General features: G+C 42.9%; 1 protein-coding gene across 1 annotated transcript; it reads right to left on the bottom strand.

The window, feature by feature from the left end:
• Nucleotides 1-1,496: 1,496 nt before the first annotated feature.
• On the bottom strand, nucleotides 1,497-17,814 carry LOC139203935 (T-box transcription factor TBX5-like). The gene is made up of 9 exons (XM_070833852.1): nucleotides 17,707-17,814; nucleotides 13,051-13,197; nucleotides 12,615-12,709; nucleotides 12,177-12,296; nucleotides 10,714-10,861; nucleotides 9,130-9,282; nucleotides 7,253-7,344; nucleotides 5,966-6,219; nucleotides 1,497-3,721 (listed from the first exon to the last, which is right to left on the bottom strand). The coding sequence occupies exons 1-9, from the start codon at nucleotides 17,740-17,742 to the stop codon at nucleotides 3,156-3,158; spliced, it is 1,611 nt and encodes a 536-aa protein (XP_070689953.1). The 5' UTR covers nucleotides 17,743-17,814; the 3' UTR covers nucleotides 1,497-3,155.
• Nucleotides 17,815-20,195: the final 2,381 nt, after the last annotated feature.

Below are 20,195 nucleotides of genomic sequence, written 5' to 3'. Positions count from 1 at the left end.
GTGTGTGTGTGGCTGTTTGTGCTCTGGGTCTGTTATAAACGGTCTGTTATAAACCATCATGGACGAGTACATTTGGCAAAGGCTGAGAAAAAGAGAATATGTAGAGGGCAGGGTTAGCTGTGTGTGTGTGTGTGTGTGTGTGTGTGTGTGTGTGTATGGGGGGGGATTGTGGGGGAGATAACGATAAGCACCACTTAGGCTCTTTGATCACAAAGGTTCATCAATCTACTGTCAGACCAGTGTGTCTGAGAAAGTCCTCCACTGATTGATTAAGGCCCTTTATACACACACACACACACACACACACACACTCTATGTTTAGTATTACTTTACCACTTCATCCAAATCCTTGTTCTCCCAGCTTACGTCCAGCCATACAGAGGCCATCACAGAGGTCTGTTACTGTACAAGCAAGCATGAAGCGATGCAATCCATCGCCAGAGTTGGAGGCCCCTGCATGGGACCTCAATCTCTTTCTCCCCCGCCTCTCCCCACCTCTCGTCTTGTCCTGGCCCGTTTGTCTGGAGATGAAGGGTTAAGGAGGAACAGACCCTCTGAGGAGCTGCCTGCTTAACCTCTGACCTCATGGTGTATGAAAGCGAGAGAAAGGAAGATAGAGAAAAAGAGAAGGAGAGAGCGGGAGGCCTGACAACTGACGTATAACAATGCAATTAAATGTAAATACACAGAGTTAGAAGTTTAATGATTTAACAATCCTTGTATCTAAATCTATGTGTGCTTCATCCATTTGCGCTTCTCAAAATAAGTGTGTTGTAAACTCTGAGCAGGTGTAAGGTGTAAGAGGTTAACTTTGCTGTGAGAGGCGCAGATACATGAGATGTCAGAACAGAGGAAAAAGGGCGTATGGCGCTTTGGAGAGTCTAAGCGAGGTGGAGGGGGGGGGACCACCAACACACCCCCACCTTTCTTTGTCCCGCATCCCAGCAGACCCCACCCCTCCCTGGGCAGCAGGTTGTCAGTGAGGGGGTCCAGCTGGTGGAGACTGGAGATGCCAAACAACCTGTCAGAGATAAGAGGAGGCAGACAAGGTATGCACAGCACCCCAGAACCCACACCACTCTGGGGGGGGGGTGGGGGGTTGTTGCTGAAGGGAAGAGTTAGAGACACTGAGGTCCCGTACACTTTATAAGTCAGCAACAGTACACTCTGTTAGACTAAAAATAATGCTCTCTACATTGTTGAATGAGATGTTGTTGGACATGTCAGGAAAAGGTGCAGGCTACTGGCGTTACCAGGTCCTTCATATTGATACATGCTTTGAAACTGATAAACGGCACTGCACTTAAAAGAGTTTCCACTCCTGAATGTCCTATAAATAACCTACTGGGAATGTTAATAGTTTGTCTCTGCTGTTTGTTGTCTAATCACAATGAAGAACACTACAACCACTTGACTTACGCAAAATTCTCTAAAATTTATTACATTTCTGTATATAAATCTGCCTTTATTTCCATAGAACAGAAATTTTTGTTTGCTTATCACAACTATTTATCACCACTTGGAGATGGAAGGTGAAACCAGAAACAAACCTTCAAAGATAAACAAATATCTCTGAACAATACCATCTTGTTTCACAAGTCAACAACAAACAAATCTTAACAAATCTAGAGTAATAAATACTATTAGCAGGAACAAGGCTATAAAAAATCTCATTGTAACACACGCACACACATACACGCACACACACACACACACACACACACACACAAAACAAATACATATCAAGGAATGATGAGGATCTGCTCTCTGCATACTGATGGTTTGTAATGTTAGAGCACCTTCTCACATCTTACTGCATGTAAAACACCTGGGCAAAAATATAAAAACTGCTTCATTACACAAAATTAAACCAAAATCTCAGCTTGAGTCTTTTTTTGCACAGTGGGTGCTAAAAATGTGTCCATACGCTTGGCTTAAGGTGGGAAAGTAATGCTACTCAAACCTGCGGGGAAACGTATTTAACCCATTCTTGTTAAAGCAGTTACTGGAGGAATACTGTATGGACTCGACAGAGAGCATTTAGATTCAAAACTAAAGAGACTAAAATAATATTTTAACAAGGTGGTGCATCAACATTATCACATTTACAGCACTGTGATTCTTTGTGTTCGCTGAGCAATCCCTCCATGTCAGAGATCAACGCTGGACTCATGAATAATTCAGAAACAAACAAAAATGGGACAGTAAACACACACATTAAACATGCCGCACTCCATCTCTGACTGGTCAGCTGGGGATACAAGAGAGGCGCACGGTCATTGGATGGCTCTTGGTGAACGCAGACAGCTGATTGGTCAGCTGGGGGTGACTAAGAGGACAGCGGTGGCAGCTGTGTGATGCTGAGTAGTGCATTTACCCAGAATGCAGCAGAAACTGTGTTTACAGGTCCTTCAGCCTGTAGCGTGGTCTAAACAAACTGTTTATCTCTATGGTGCAGCGCCTGCAGCTACTACTGCCTGTCTCATTGGAAATTAACTCCCAGCATCCTTGAGCTGAGCTGACATAGGCTTTACATACAAACACGCACACACAGACAACTCATGCCTTTTCTCCTTCGCTCAGACTGAGCGTGGAGCTGTGCTTTGCTCCACTAAAGATAAAAAATGTCTCCCTCAGGCTCCGCTGTGAGAGCAGAGATTATTTTGGTCAGTAAATGTTACTGCCTGTCTGACAGTGGATCACCATTTACATCCTTCACAATGGAGAGAGTCGGAGTCATTGAGAGGAAAACAGCCTAGTGCTGTTAACGGTCTGGCCTTAACAGGGCTCACAGTGCAAACATTTGGATGACACCAGTCTCTGGGTTATGGAAAGACGATGGAGGGACAACTTTGATTGTGCTGCTCAGACACAGACTTCTTGTTTTTCTAACGTCTGAAGCGTCATGGATGTCCAAGTCCAGTCTTTAACCGTCCACTGCTCCACACAGCAAAGGGGAAAGACGTGACTAACAGATGACACCTCTTCACACGGCACAAAATCACGCTTTTCACAATTATTTTACAATGGTAATATCACATTTAGCCCGCATATGGTGCAGCACCCTTCAGAAGAGCAGAAAGAAGGGTCATTTGTAGTGGAGACGAGGAAACTTTGTCCACTAATTAGTCTTTCGGGTTTGTCCTCTGGTTCAGTTAGGATGCTGCACTCCATTCTGGGACTCCGCACCTGATGTGTGTGTGCGTCTCTAGCGTGTGGTAGAGAGGAGGAGACAGGTTGGGCGTGTAGCGAGGATACTCTCTGAGCGGAGGGCTGAGCTGCCTGCTGTGAATGTTTTGGGAGCTCTGGCTCTGATAGGGGTTGTGGGCGATGTGTTCTCCCAGCGGCGGAGAGCTCTGGTGGGCCGTAGAGCTGAGTCGAGAGCCCTGGGGGCTGGAGCTGTAGGGAGGGTGAGGGGTGTAAGGAGGGTAGGATTCCATGGGGGTCATGGCGGAGGGGAGCGGGCAGGTGTACGACCAGGATGTACAGTTGAGTTCATCCAGTCTGGGCTCTGAGCCGGCAAACATGCACGCCTGGCGCTGTCCCATGTCTGAGCTGTAGGGGGAGTCAGTGGGACCCAGAGCAGGGGTGGTGGATAGACCGGGAGGCGGAGGAGGGTAGGAGGAGGGGTGATAGTAAGACTCGCCTTCACTTGGTGAGCTACCAGTGAAGGGTTTCTTGTACGGGTGCTGGCGGTTTCCTGAAGAGCAGTTCTCCTCCACTACAGAGAGAGACAGAAAACACTGTGTTGATTTTCCATTTGGCGTTAAGAGCGAGTCAGAACTGGGAACGTACCAGCTCAGAATTTACAACAAGTAGCTGAGACGGGAACAAAATGTTCACATGCAAAAACTCGAAATTAGTTTGGCTGCGTTTAGAGTGAAATGAAATTAATGTAAGACCAAACAAGATGCCAGGGTTTAAGTGCAGTTTATCTGTAATGTTTGCCAAAAAAAAGAAATGATAGACTTTGGGCAAACTGCTTGTGTTAAATATTAAACAAGTTTGGCTGTTGAGAAATGTAAAAAGGGTTATGTAGAAATAAAGTTTTATTTCTTCAAAGTAAGGTGCTTAAATTATATTCTTTTAGTCTTGATACTAAAACATAGGTATATGCAGTAGAATGAGTATTGCAATAAAACCCTTCAAACAATACACAGACTACAAGTGTATAGGCTATACTTATGATCAGTGCAGAACATTCTGCTGCAGGATAATGTAAACGGCCTTTTTGTGGTTTGCTACAGATTAATTCTACACGTAGAGACGTGCACGTTTTGTTTTTGTCCATCAAACAGCCTGAAAGCACAGATTATTTGTCACCTGAGTTGCCCTTGATCAGTTCTGTGGTCAGTAAATGTCACGCAAATAATGTGTCTCAGGTTAAGTCAAGTTGCAGCCTTAGAAAATGTTTTGGAATCTAATAATGTTGAATTTTCATCCTCATCACACATTGATTCGTCTCTGTATTTGATTATCTAAAACTGATGCCAAACAGGGTCAACAAAGGATCCATTTAATTTGGAAGCTTAACTCTTTCAATGTCTGTGATACGACCTTATCTAATGAATGAACCGTTCTTTTATGAAAACCTTTTAACTTTTTCTTTTATCTGCTGGTTTAACGGATTGTCTGCAGAGGGGCACAATTTGGGAGGAACACGAGGCTGAGAAAGCAAAAAACTGATCAGCCAACCAGATCACATTCTTTTGGCCGAATCTATCCTGCTGCCGTCAGGCCGACATTATAATGTGCCCTTAAGGAGAAATAATCAATCCTCTTAGTCCTGTATCCCTTCTGCCATTAAGCTGCTGAACCCATTTTAAATGACAAATATTTTAGAGGATTTTTTTAATGACATGCTGTTTTTTATTATTTATTGCTTTTTATGGCTGCTCTTATCTTCATACTAAGGAGTATCTGTTTTATGGTTCTTACTGTCCCTCGTCCTTAATATGCTTTCCTTGAATTAATTACTTAATTATTAATTATTGGTTGTCTGTTGTATGTACAGATGTAAATTTACCCGTTGCTAAGGACTAATAAAGGAATATCTTATCTAATGTATGTACTGGGACAGCTACAAATGAACTGACCCTTGGGCATAAATAAAGTTGTCTGAATCTCAATCTCAACACTGACAAATCTCTCCTATATGTCATTGTTTCTGATTTACTTTTGGCCATTATTATTATCATTAATATGTGAAAATAAACCCACACAAGTACGCGTAAATGACCAGACATGGTCAAGATTAATTATTCATTCATTCAGCCGCTGCCTCAGTAAATCTGATGTTATTTAAACACAGTTTTCAAACACAAAATGAACACACACGCAAATTAATGTAAATCAGTTTAGCTCCTATTTCCCTGGCAGCCATTGGTTTCCACTGATTTCAGTAACAACAAAAAACAACAACATGAAGAGACCAAAAATTTGAGGTCATCTTAAGTAAAAATGACAGCGTCGTGTCACATGCAGTAATTCCAACATTTTCAAACCCGTTATGCATGCAAAGCTTTTTGGCCAACATCCCTAATATCCAGGATGATGGAGCACCCTTGAATGTGCCATCAAGAAGAAAAGTTCTCAAAAAAATAAAGACAATAGATTGACAGTGGTGGAATAACTCAGTTAAGTTTAAAGTCTCTGATTTTCATATTGGTTGCCTGAATCATAGTAAATCAATCTTAATCTTAAGTTTGGATAACATATATATATAATAATATAATATATAGTAATATATATATATATAGTAATATACATCTACATCTACGTCAGTCAGAAATGGTATTTTTGAGTTGGAATGAGGAAGCATTGGAGTGTAATAAAAGTCAGAAAATTGTGACTAACAAATATTTTTCAAAGTGAGAAAAATACATGATTATTTCCACTATTATAAAAATACATATCTGTCAAGAACACATTGTGGAGAACGTGGAGACACACAGCTTCCTCCTACCTTTCCTCTTGGTGCAGTGGTAGACCTGCTGCTGTTGGCCGTGCTGCAGGTGAGGATGAGGCAGGATGTAGTGGGCGGGGGGAGCACCGAGCAGCTCCTGGGGGCTGCTGCCGTTCGGGCCGTTCTCACAGCTGTAGGGGGATCCGACGGCTTCGGGGGAGCCTCGCAGGCCCCGGCCCTCCCCACTGAACGGACTCCCAGCGGAGCAGGCTCTCTGACGGACGGTGCTGCGAGGGACCACAGGGTAGTCCTTCCTGAAACACAAAGAGAGAATTACAGCAGAAGCAACAACTTGCATATGTCATGGCTTCAGGTGTGCTGCACAAACCGCCCCTCCTGCCTCATTCCTGTTTAAATTCTTCCTGGTTGTATTGTTTGTCTCCTTGTTTTTTTTTCCTTTTCCTTTTCCTTTCAAGTCTACTTAGCCGTTCCCAATCCTTTCAGCTCTGATCCGTCTCTGTACACACTGCCCTCTTGGTGAACTCTTGGGTATGTAGGGGACAGCGGGCCACATCTCACATCTGACTCTCACTGAGATAGTGACACACACTCACGCGCACCCATGCACGCTGTTGTGAGATAATTTGCTGCACTAAAAATAAACATCCATCCGTGTGTCACTTCAGATCTCTCCTCTACTCTCCTCTCCTCTCCTCTCCACCAACCACAACAGCACAATAACACAGCATTTAAAACAGCCTCCCTCTCTCTCTCTCTCTCCTCCTCCCCTCTCTCTTTCCGCTCCCTCCCATCTAGAACGGCCTCTCCCATTGGCTTATTAAAATGTCTAAACTGCCTGCCACAACAGCGTTTGAATGGAGATTAGTTCAACACGCAAACAGACACCATGTAGGTCCATCAGCTGATCAGCAGTGACGGTCTAATAGACCAGCAGCAGGGTGATATCATCCATCTATCAGTGCAGCGCAGAGACTGATGCTCGGTGTGTCGAGTTTGTGCTGCAGGTTCTGGACGGGGTTTAGGTTAAGATCAACCTTCAGGTGACAATAACTCACTTCTCTTTAGACCGCTTGCACACACACACACACACACACACACACACACAAACACACAGTCATGTCTTAGACCATATGTGCCCCATCATAACAACCCTCAGATAGAAGAATAGATTTGTTTCCTATGACACACACACACACACACACACACACACACACACACACACACACACACACACACACACACACACACACACACACACACACACACACACACACACACACACACACACACACACACACACACACACACTAATACAGCTGTACTCACCCTTGTAGTTTGGCCATGCGGTGCAGCTCATTGTCGTCGCTGCCTCTGAAGCCCTTTGCAAAGGGATTATTCTCTATCTTTAACTGTGTAATCTGAGCACAAAACACAGAAAATCAGACATGAGCATTATACTCCAGCACACACACACCCACACAATACCATACACCCATGCAAGCCCATACACACACAGACCCGTTCGATTTTTAGCCGTTCTTTTCATTGACTGAAAGTCAATAGTTTACTATCAGTCAGAGGCCCTGCAGATGTTGAAAGCAGCCCCGCTGCAGCTCTGCACGGCCAACATTCCTCAGCCGCCGAGGAGCGGACAGTGTCCTCGCCAGCTGACACAGAATAAACTGTTTACCCAAACAGTCGCCAGGTTTAAGGATTTCGGGCCAAAGCTTTTAGAGGTCCAAAGCTGGGAGCTTTGATGTGAAGTATTCAAACTTTTCTCAGTGATGTCATGGAGGGAAGCCTCTGTGCTGTGTGTCCATCACACAGAAGGAGTGGAGCTCCGACACGAGCTGAGGCCCAAACAAACTTTTAAGTGCCGATAATACCGATAGCCTCCACCAAACCACTGGCTCCGTAGTTTTCATTTGTAGACACAAATGTTGGAATAAGTATAGAAGTGCGAAACCAATAGTATTTGTTATCCCATGTATGATGGAAATACAAAGTTTACTTTTTTTTCTTTACAAAAATTTTATGACATAAATATAATAGCTCAGAAAATGTAATTTGTAATACTTAAAACTAATTAATGATCACTTTGACCCACCGACTGTCTCTGCCACTACTTCTAATTCTGCCACTAATAATAATAATAATAATAATAATATAAATTAGCAGCAAAGTTCCAAACTCACAAACATTACATTTAACTACTGCTACAATCATTATTGACTTCATACATTACCTACAGTACTTCAGCTGCTCAGGATAAATAAAACAGTACGATATCTACTTTTGTTTATAAACTAAACGCTATATATACTGTTGTAAATAAATCAGTGCACTTCAATGGACCAAATATGGGTTGTTTTTTTTAACATATTTTTTAAATAATAAATAAAAGAAAATCATATTGAAGCTGTAGATAAAAGTGGGCAGAATTTAGCCTTTTGCGATTAAGACATGTTACCTAAACATGAAGAAAAACTATTGCAAAACTCTGTAGAAAAACTATATCCGAGATGTATTCTTTACATTGTTTTATGTTTTGTTATTAACGTGATTAAAGTGAAGCGATCTTGTGAAAGCTAAAGCAGCAGAGTGGCTTCAAGATTCAGCAATCCGTCTTTCTAGTAGACGCCGAGAAAATTGGATCAGCCAAGATCAAGGGAAAGAAACGGGTCATTACAGACCAAGGCTCGCACATGCTCTCTCACACACACACACGCACACACACACACACAGGGATAATTTATTTTTGGACATATTTACAAATACTGAATAAGGACACATAAACAAAGAAGATGCAAATTGACTTTCTGGATACAAAACACAGACAGTAATACAAACAGAAAAAAGTGTCTGTCTGTGTGCGTGTGTGTGTGTGTGTGTGTGTGTGTGTGTGTGTGTGCATATGTGAGAAACAGAAGTCTGAATGTGGTCAGTGACCAAAGGCAAATCTTCATGCACTTATCTAAATGCTCACAAATTTGACACCAGACCTGATCTGACTCTCTCTCTCTCTCTCTGGCCTAATGGTATGTTTTTTACATGGTATTCCCCTTTTCAAAACCTCCAATCACTGCATTAGTTTCATCCATAGAAGAGGTTTAGGTGGCTCCTTTTTGAAGCACACAACGTGGGTTTTTAGTTGCTGTGCTCTGACAGTGTGTTGGTGCACCGTGTCCTTATGTAAAGTCTACCTTATGGTTCTGGTAAGACGTCACAGCAATGAAGGCAGTCTCAGAGAAGACGTGGGTGCAGAAAGCCGTGTTTTTTGAGCCAAAGCCGTTGTTCTCATCAGCCTTGACGATGTGGAGACGAGGCTGGTATTTGTGCATGGAGTTGAGTATTATCTGCACGGGGGGAGAGATTGAGAAAGTGAGATTGACAGACCTGTCATGTTAGCAGAAACCCACCCAGCAGATGCTCTGACCGGCACTGGAACGGAGGCCAGGTGGGGGGTTAACTCAACTCATGTCAAGGTACCCGGATTTCATGTATGACATGAATCTTTAAGACAGAGAATCTTGGTTTATATATCAGGGGACTCAAACAGATGTAAGCCAAGATGAAAAACAAGTCAGTGTTTTGTTTTCCAGAGCCAGAGCCAGGATTTGATTTTCTAAAGGTTTTATCTACATATATACATATTTATACAGTGCATCAGCATTAGCTGTCACCTTACAACAAGGTGATTAGTGGAGCACATTAATCACTATTCATTTTATTTCATTCATCAGACGTTACATCTGTGCCAGTTTTCTTTCGACCACAACTAAATTATACAGTTACAGTGCATCAGACTAAAGGCTCCACAGAATCTGATATATTGGAATTAAAACACACATTTCAAAATCTGATTCTTCGTAATCACTGATCATTAAGATGACGGATTGTTTCAGCTTCTTTTCGGCGAAACTGAAAGTGAAAATAACTGAAAGTTGTACATTGTTTATTCATTTGATAAACATTTTTTTTTTTATTTATGGCTAAATTTAGCTTGAAGATGTCAATAATGTAAAACTAAAAACAACTCCGTGCATTCGGCGCGCAGTCTAAACTTTTTCCCACGACCTGGCAACTCCACAAGTGCTTTTTAATTGGATCACGACCCACTGTGCATGCGCGCGCACGGGCGCGCGCACGTTTGTTTATCCAGGGGGGCTCAGATTAATCGCGTCGACGTGTCCGCCGGTGACATGTATTAGCTAATGGACTTTAGAGTCATTGAAATCATTACGTCTAATTTAACAGGCCTGAAAAGATTATGTTTCTGTTTGTTTCTGCGCGCGCACGCACGAGCACCGAGACGCGCGCGCCAAACAATACGCGCTCACCTGCTCTCGCGGCTCACTGTGAAATCCAGAGTGTGTGATTCAGACTGATACTAAAGGATAACAACGAGCGCTGGGCATGACGGGAACGCAGTCCTCCTGGTGATCTGTTCACTGAGTTACATCCAGGAGAGGTGGACACGTGACTGTGCCCAAACTGGACCAGAGACTGTGGGTCGTGTAATCCTTCCTCTTGGACTATAAACAGCACTCGGGGTTTATTGTTTAAAATGCATATTGAGGCTATTTGATGTGACCAAGAGACCATTTTCATCGCTAAATGTATAATTTGTCTTCTTGTCTTTCAGATGACTGATTACAGCCGAGTCCACAGCTACACCCAAAGGGCAAAAATATATTTTTAAAGTCAAGTAAACACGGGCCAAGAACATTTTGTCTTGCTCTGTCAGAAGCACGCACATTAAAATACTATTAAGAAGACAGACTCACATGTCCAAAGGGGTCCAGGTGGTTGTTGGTGAGTTTGAGCTTCTGGAAGGAGACGAGCTGGCGGCACCAGTGCGCCCCGGTGGCGGGAGAGTCCGGGTGGACGTAGAGCCTCCCGGGCATCGCGGGCTCTGCCTTCCCCGTTACTGACCTGCACGGCAGAGAGATCAGAAAGCGGTCAGACGGTGACACTTAGTGGGTCCCAGTGGTCTGTCCGGCCCGCAGGAGGCCTGTGTTGGTGCTTTAATTAGACACGCGCAAAATGCATCTTGTTTTGCTGAAGTTTACGCAGATAGCCACATCTGGACCTGAGCTTAGGAGAGCCAAATTAACGGGGTCTCCTCCAAAAACTCCTATTTGCCTCTCTTACTTCCTGCTGTTTATTCCCATGAATGTTGGCGTGAGAAATTTGGAGTCGTTATACTTATCTGCAAATTTAAAAAAAAAAAAAAAAGGAACGCCAAACATCCAAGAGAGGCACAATTTTAGCCATTTGATCTGCTCACTGTTGGGACTAGTTTCTCGCTTTGTTACAGCAGCCTTCACGTCACACCAATCTGTTTGAGTGGTGGTTTTCTTTAGCGTTAGACGGCGAGTTTCTCTTTATGTAGGGGCTGTGATCTTAATAAACCAATATTCCCAAAAAGACGTTTCCATCTCCAAAGGACGAATAAAGCCCTCGAAGAAATATGAATGATGTAAGTTATGTTATTGTGATTAAAAAGTGAGATTTTGAGTCTGTAATGCATAAAGGTCAAATGACACGACCTCGGGGAAAAAAATTGTATGCATGTGTGGTAACAAATGTACAGCCTGTTGTAGTCCAGTGGATCAATCTCCCGCACAAAAACACAGAAGGGCACTGGTTTAAAAAGAACTCAGACGTGCACCTCCATTAGGCCCATGCCTTTGTGTCACACGGTCCTGTTTCCGGCCCGGTTCATTGTGGTAAGCGAGTGTCTGATGCTCGGAAGACACGGAGCATTGATGGATCTCGCTGCAGAGCCAGTGGTCTGTTCGGATTTTTCCCCGCAGCACAACGCACAGTTGAATGGGGGACTTTAATCCGGTCTGTGCCGTCTGTCCGCCTGGTGAACCCTTCTTACTCTGATTTAACCGGCGGGCAGATACGGGGGGGAAACACGGGGAACTAGGCCACCCCAGTCTGCAAGAAGGACCCGACCTTTACGCAGCGCGGAGGCGGGGATGGAGTGCAAGACGAGCCCACAACAACACGGCCTGCACAGATTTCTATTTATAGAGGTTTTAGGCTCTAATGTAAAATTCATATCAAAAAAAGTAGGAAAGAGACGAGAGGTCTGATCTCTCCAGAGCCCATTATAAGCTACTGATTCTTTTATCTGTTTTGAAAGCTACTCCACGACCCTTAGCCCACACCACTCACTGGTTTTTGAGGGGTAATCTAAGTATGAATTCCACAAGGACAGATGTTGCATCAGACGAACCATTTGTTGTCTGCGAATTTGTATCGATGATCATCCCCGGGCACGATGTCCATCAGAAGTATGTACTTGGTTTTTGGGTTGAGTCCGGTGACCTTCACCTTGTAGCTGGGGAACATTCTCCTATAAGGAAAAACAACCAGGAAAAATATCAACATTCCTTTTCCAGCACAGATAAAACAGGCAACCCGAAGGTAGATAATAAAATAAACAGCCAGCATCTGAGACAAAACGTCCCCTGAGGCCTGGCGGCGCGCAAACTGTACAGTTTGTCCCAGAATGAGGTTATTGTTGGGCCTGGGATTCTTGAAAATAGATGTCGTTTTACATCTTTTTAGTACAGACATGGTTTCCTTTAAAAAAAAAAAAAAAAGCACAAATCCTATATACTCACAGTCCACAGAAATCTACAGTTAACAGATAATTCTTTCGTCCTCCTACCGTCCAGCCTTGGTGATGATCATTTCAGTTCCCACTTCATCAAACTTCGTCCAGAGTTCTCTGTCATGAAGGAAAACTTTGATTCCCTCCATCCCCTGCGAAGAATCATATAAACAGAGTTCACTGCAACTGAAGAGGAAGTCAAATTAAAACACACTTTCGATTGGGTTTTTTTTTTTTTAGAATTTAATTTAATAAAGGCAGACAAATAAATATATGAAGATATACAAATAGTAATTTTATAGTGATTTGTACGTTTGAAATAATGATTTAGTGGTTTGTGATATATGAGAACAATAATTACTAAATGGTGAGGTCAGTGTTTTTGCATCAGTAATAAATTCGATGTGATTTAATGTCTGAAGCAAAAACCGCACAAACTTCAGGATGAAGTTATCTACAGCTGATGATCAACCATCAGCATTTACATGTTCACCTGCTGGCTGGACGCTGTCTGCGGTGAAGCCGGTGAGTTTAAGGTGTAGCTGTGATTTTCCTGTTTGGTCTCCTTTGGGGAATCCATGCAGTCCGAGTCCGGACGCTCCGCAAGGCCGAACTGGTCCCCTCCGTTTGCCATGTCCCTCTGACACACACACACACACACACACACACACACACACACACACACACACACACACACACACACACACACACACACACACACACAGGTCAGTATAATATGCATTTGGTACATGCACAACACTCGCTCCCTCTTATTATCAGTCCATCACAACGAGCTGCAGTGGAACATTTCATATTATAGTTAATAGCCCATAATTAATATAATTTGAAACAAGTGTGTTTGGGAAAACAAAGGTAATAAAAATATTAAATAGATTGTTGCGAGGACAAAACATGTCTGACTAAATCTGTGGGGGCTGATGAGGAGGCCACACTGTTGATATTTGGGGATGAAGTCTCTTTGTTAAAGGATCCAGAGCAAGGCGTTTAGTGTTGCCATTTATTATCACTTTGATATTGCAGTGGAAAACCACAATTTACGATGTTCTCTTGGGAAAACAGCTTAATGCATAATGATTTCTGGCTTACAAGTGTAACTGATCCAAAAACCTAATTAACAAAGGAGATTAAACGCGAATGAACCTGCACATTATTTTTTGAGAGAGAGTATATCTTTCTACTATCAACTCTTACAATATTTACGGGATGTTAACGACCCAGGTTCCTGGCTGTGTTATTGCAACAGTGATCATATTTCATTAATATTCATACTTTGTATTTCAGCCTTCATTAAAAGTGAAGTGGAGCCTGAAGTTGCACCGTGTCTTCACAGCTGAATTGTGCCTTAAACTGCATGCTGTTTTAAAAAAGCAGCTTTGAAAGTGCACATCACTGACAATAAATAAGCAAACCAGCCTGTGTCTGGCCTGCGTGCGTGTGTGTGTGTGTGTCTGTATTTTGGATGGTCTCCCTGTGGGCCTTTACCTCAAACGCACTTCTCTGCTCTCCCTGCAGAAAACACGTCCATCATGCTCCGGCGCGCTCTGCAGCCTCTGCCCGCCTATTTTTGTAGCTTGTTTTAATTGCCACTAAATTATCACTACTCTTATTAGTTTAATTCCCACGGTCCATGTGTGGCGGCGTCCGCTCTTAAAAATCCACCATGATCCCCCGTGCAGCTCTGAAATATCATCGGCTGGTCTGTCGCTCCGCTGGCCGCCTTCCTGCTCTCTCCGCCCGCTCCGCTGCCTCCCGTCACCGCCGGCTGCAGCGGAGGATGAGATCCGTTCAAAGCGGATGTGATTTCCTCCTCATTTATGTCGCTCCTCTCCTCGGTGCCCTCGCGGTCTCAGCGGCAGCCCTGACCTGAACCCCGCTGGTCAGATCCTTCATTAGCCTACAAATGGAGTCAAGTCCGCCTCGGACACTCCGCCCTCCCCCTCCTGCCTTCCCCGCTCTCCCATAGGTCTGCTCGCTGCATCGGTATCTGCAGCCCCAATCACGGCTGTGACATTGGCCAATCAGCACACACACACACACACGCACACACATGCACACACGCACAGGCTTGCACATTGACAGAGACGCGCGCACGCGCACGCGCACTCGGTCGAGGCTGATTCATTTTTCAAAAGCATTTCTATTGATTCTCATACTGTCTATTTGTCACTTCATACTACAGCCCTCTGATTTGAATTCACACACACACACGCACGCAAAAATGACTTGCTTTTCTCCCTGGGAGAAGTGGATTATCGATCTAACTGTCCCAATTGATCAGAAAAACTCATTGTTGTTGTTTAAACCTGAGAAAGTGGGATTATTTTTACTCGTTTTGACCAGTTGGCGTGAAAGGGATGAAGACGAAAAGCAGAAAGAAAAATCCTGTTTTACCCAAATGTTGAACACTGAAGTGAGGTGGCTGCTCACACATGACGGGATTTATTTTGGGGACTAAAACAAAATCAATAAAAGGCTTTTAATTGACATCAGTGATGTTGAAGTTAATGTTGGTGGAGAGAACCCAAGCGTTACCTGTTACTGCACATCAACACACACGTGGCGTGATTTGTGCATTTCCTTAGATCATAGTCCTACCACACACACACACACACACACACACACACACACACACACACACACACACACACACACACACACACACACACACACATTATCTCATAGCAGATTATGGATTCAGGCACAGGAGGCCTGCAGCAGCAGCGGGCATCGCTTTGACTGGATTACTGATAACCGGAGGCATCCAGAGTTGAAAGTTGAAGGGGTCATCGGAGGGTCAACATGCCGGATCCCTCCGTTACTCATTTATACCGATTTGTGCTCCACGCAGCCTGGCCACGCCGTGTTTATTCAGAACATATGCGCTCAGATCTGCTCATCATTCATCATTTTTCAGGTTATTTTTTTTTGTTTGTTTGTTTGATTTACACGAGATGTCTGAGGTTTCGACGTAACACCATCACGTGTCGAGATTTCTATAGCAGATACATGGTGTGTGAATATATCCTTGTGCAGAAAATACTGCAGCCTATACTGACATATTCAATGTGTTAACTTCAACATAAATATTCAAATAAATACTGTGTCAAAATCAACACATATGGGGTACTCCTGTGTCCTGTTTATCTCCCGTTTCCAAAAAAAAAACAACATCCATAACCGCATGTCTTACCGTGTCTAAATATCAGACTCCTCCGGTTAGCAGCAGCTCGGTGCACAGCAGCCTCTCCTGCAGAGCGCGACAAGCGGGAGCTGCAGTGAGAGCGCGCAGCCACTGGGAGAGACCGGACCTGTGTGTGTGTGTGTGTGTGTGTGTGTGTGTGTGTGTGTGTGTGTGTGTGTGTGTAAATGCAGACCCATCAAGTTCCCGATCTGCTCTGATACTCTATAATAAGCCTATCGCTGTATCGCTGTATACACAGACACGTGCTGTCTGTGCCGTTTTAAGCTGAGGTTTTTTTAACAGCTCTCTCTCTCTCTCTCTCTCTCTCTCTCTCTCTCTCTCACACACACACACACACACACACACACGCACACACACACGCGCGCGCGCGCACTGTAAAGTACAAATGAAAATAAATTATTTACGGCTCTTCTGCTGATTTAAAGTTTATCCTGTCGCTGCTTTTACAGAAGAATTGGAGCAACTTTGCTGAAACGACTTTTTTTAAGTACACTAATTATCCAGAACAATATATATATTTTATATTTTTTAAAAAGCAATAAAGTTCATGGGCTATTATTTTACTGATGTCTATTATCCCGGACTTATTCGCGTGTTGTTGCCAGTTAACAAGGATTGCCTTGAAATATGTTTGTCACATCCATTCTATGTGTTTGCAGTGTTTTGATGGAGGCCTGCTTGATGACCCACAGGCCAGAAACAGAAATAAACACACGTGTCATATCAAAATACAAACCTAAATGTCCTCTTTTTACGCGATGAAAGACTAATTTGGATTTAAAACTAATACATGTGTTATGTCGTTACAAAGCCGCTACAATGTCTAGATGTAATTACCATCCAATTTAATTATTTTCTTTATTCGCCCTGCAGTTAAATGGACCCGTATTAATTATGAGCCTCCACATTTTAAATTCCTCTCCAACAGGCCACAGCCACAGACTGTGGTTCACTCATTACAGGGTAGTCAGGGCGAAGGGTTTCCTCTAAAAGCAGAATATAATTGTAAAGGGATATTTTCCTGCTGGTCCACGTGTTGGACAAATAAATCACAACTTTTCAGATTAAATGAGCGATATGGCAACACGCACTTTTATTGCGGCTCTGAGTCCAATAAGAGAAGGATGCGTGGCTGAAATCCGTTCATTTATTTTGAAAATCAAATTTATTTTGTGTTGCTGAAAAACATTCAGATTGATAAAAGAATATGGAAAGTGATTACACAATCGAAAAAAATGTATAAATATAATCTGTCTAGTTAGTCTACTTTTAACTTAAAGCCACAGAGTTTCGTTTATTTATTCTTTCGTTGTTGATAATAGTTAGATTTTATTCCGAGAAATACACAAAATCTATAAAACTTTTCCAAATGACTGAAAATGAAAATGAAAATTTGTCCAAATGACTTCTTTGGACAAATGATCTAATCTCCTAATTTAAATAAATAAATAAATAAATGGGAAAAAAACAAATTATGTTTTTTCAGTCAGCTTTAGTTACCAAATCAGTGTTAATAAATAATTCAAATGTTAATATGATGCTCCATAAAACTTCGAAATCATTTTGTTATGTATCAGAAACCTGATTTAAATGCTTCATTATTTTATATGCGATTACATCACCTAGTCCTTAAATAATATGAAAATTACCTCTTATTACAATAATAATAAAAAATGATCTACTATTTGAAAATGAGACATTTTTACAGTAGCAGTTAAGCTCTATAAACCACAGGTAGTGTCCATTAAGAAGAGTGTTTATCTGAGTATATCTATTTTGTCATTTGAATCTCTAAATATTAGTATATAATATAGTATAGTATTAAGTGGGTACTGCTTTTTGGACCATAACTCTACTTTTAAAATGGTCTTATCCCTCAGTTGGTGCATGCAGAAAAAAATGTAGAGGCGAAGGTTTCAATAATACCTGAAATGAGGTGATGGTGGTGGCTGGACGGCTCATTATTGTCCCATCCTGGCTGCAGCTGACTGGTTCCTCTGTTCTCTGTCTGCAGGAAGTGGTGACGGGGTCCCAGACCTCCTGCACTCAGCGGGTCTGTCTCACACACCTCCAGCCCGGCCAGAGCGAGTGTGTGCGTGTGTGTGTGGCATTAGAGGGCAAGGTCAACCCATTTCTCTGCAAACAATCACATCACACAGGGCAAAATACATTCCAACCCCCCCCCACAACCTCCAGTTTGTAAGGTGGTCTGATGTGGGAACAGCAGAGGGTGGGGGGTTGGCAGAGCTCCAGACCGGGGAGGCCTCTGTGGCCAGATGAAGGAAAACCTGTTCCACATTAATATGACTTCATATTACACGTGTTAGGGAGACTGCTTTCTGCACAGGCTTAGCTAAACGTTACATTCTTCTTTAAAGTCAGTGCTTCTCATCTGACTTGTTGTAAATGTGCCTTCAGATCAGATCACTTAGTGGTTTAGTGGCAAGTGACGAGATTTACATGTCACACATCAGCTCAAAGACAAGACCTCTAAAACCCAACATACGAAACAAATCAACGGAGCTTTAGTAATTAGCTCTGTCAGTTTAGTGCTTACAAATGATGAGCTGTGGTACAGTCATCTTCTCCCAGTGTGATCAGCTTCAGAAAGAGTCTTGAACATATCACCATTTTAGATTGACAACGTCAATATAACTTCACTTAACTTTTGGTTTGTAGCTCAGATGCTCAATGTTTTTGGGTTTAATATAGTCAACAGTGTTTTTCTGATATGATGAAGTTAATCAATATTTGTTGAGCCACCTCTTTTCTCGTTAGGCCATGTTCTGATTTGAGCCCTGAGCTTCACTGATGTTGGGCCTTTTATTTTGAAGGGGACTTACCAGCAGGAGGCTTAAATGCACAACATTGCACAAACACAGGAAGCTATTCTAGTTCATCCCTGTTCAGGAGCTGGCAAATCATTTTCAGTTCTTAACTTGTTTCATGCTTTTCTCTAGTGATTTTTATTTAATCATAGCCTTTACAAATAGTTTTTCTGGGCTTCAAAGTGAGTGTTTGAGAGCTTCATCAGCTCATGTTGCATCTTCAGCTGTGTGTGCATGTCTGCAGCCACTCACCGCCTCAGCACACTCAGCAGTTTGATGCATCTGATGTTGTGTGTTGCAGCTCCCTCTGGTGGTTTTCTTCTGCAAACAGGAGAAATAAGAGTGGAAAGAAATCAATGTGACAAAGTCCAAAAGAAACAAAGGAGACACACCATGTAGTTATCTTCGTGACATATGTGCAGCCTGTTACCTGCCTGAGCTCAAGAAACTGAACAAGGAGCAAAGCATAACCATCCATATTTAGGAGCAACACCAGAGTATGCAGGCATCAGAAAGAGAGAGAGCGGAGTCATCCATGTGGGAACATTAACATTTAGGGGAGCAGTGTGTCTGTCTGCCCTCAGAGGTGCCTGTCACTCACAGGCGTCAAACTGAAGTGCTACGTGACCTTTACATTGTGTCTGTGCAGACATTCAACCTCGGAGGCTTTTACTGCGTCGCTATATTTACAGACTTTTATCTCTTTACTGTGTCTGCACACAAATACAGGCAGAGAAACAGTGTTAATAGAGAGAGGAGAAGAGAAGCTCACCAGAGGAGTTCATTATATTGATGGCAGGTGTTAGATCAGTGCACAAAATCCTCACAGTTTAGCGGGCGTAGCACCAGATGTCTGTTTCCAGCAATTGGACAAAGTCCTACACAAGCTCGCCCCCCTCCTCCATCATTTCTTGTCATCTTTTTCTTAACCAAACTTTCATCACCACTGGTCATGCCACATGTTTCTGCTTGGATTTCTCTCAGCACCTAGAGGAACTCTGTCTTTAACAGACTGAAAACTAATTTCAACACAGCTGACATTTCATGGGCACTCAGGGCCTTTTTACCTACCAACGCAATTTAAACTGTTCAGTGGAGACATTTTACTCTCGCCGGTCCGGCAGCCACACAGCTGCACTGGGAGGCAGACAGGGAAGTGGACAGAGGTCAGGACAGAGTTTTAGGCGTTTTACCTAATGGACCTTTGCACCGTATGTGTGAAACACTTCACTTAACACAGTCTCTGGGCACTAGATTGGCATGTGCATGAGTGTGCACGCTTCTGTTTGTGTCTACATAGCCTGCACATGTTTAAGGTGACAGTGTTAAAGGTCAAATACGTTGAGCCTGACCCTGTGCGTGCCTGGCAGACATTTTACACTCAAGAGTGAAAACACAGATAAAAAAAAAAAAAAAACTACTTTCTTAATGCCACCACTTCTTTCAAAAGGTAATTTAGAAAACTCTTCATAGTTTGTGTGCCCTTTGGTTTTAAATGTGAATGAACCCACTGGTCACTAGATGGCAGAGCCTGAAAAGTCAAACTAAAACTTCAGTGTCGATCAAAAACAAACCAAACTCGACAAA

The sequence above is a fragment of the Pempheris klunzingeri genome, chromosome 7 (genome assembly GCF_042242105.1).
Source record: "Pempheris klunzingeri isolate RE-2024b chromosome 7, fPemKlu1.hap1, whole genome shotgun sequence".
Classification (NCBI taxonomy): domain Eukaryota; kingdom Metazoa; phylum Chordata; class Actinopteri; order Acropomatiformes; family Pempheridae; genus Pempheris; species Pempheris klunzingeri.
This window is presented reverse-complemented; position numbering and strand designations above follow the sequence as displayed.

What these genes read in the sequence shown, in the direction of transcription:
- LOC139203935 (XM_070833852.1), bottom strand. Translation starts at nt 17,742, where the DNA reads ATGAGCCGTCCAGCCACCACCATCACCTCATTTCAG. An exon ending in AGACAGCGTCCAGCCAGCAG is followed by an intron (nt 12,710 to 13,050) that starts GTGAACATGTAA and finishes GATTCTTCGCAG; the next exon opens with GGGATGGAGGGAATCAAAGT. An exon ending in CCACTGCACCAAGAGGAAAG is followed by an intron (nt 3,722 to 5,965) that starts GTAGGAGGAAGC and finishes CTCTCTCTGTAG; the next exon opens with TGGAGGAGAACTGCTCTTCA.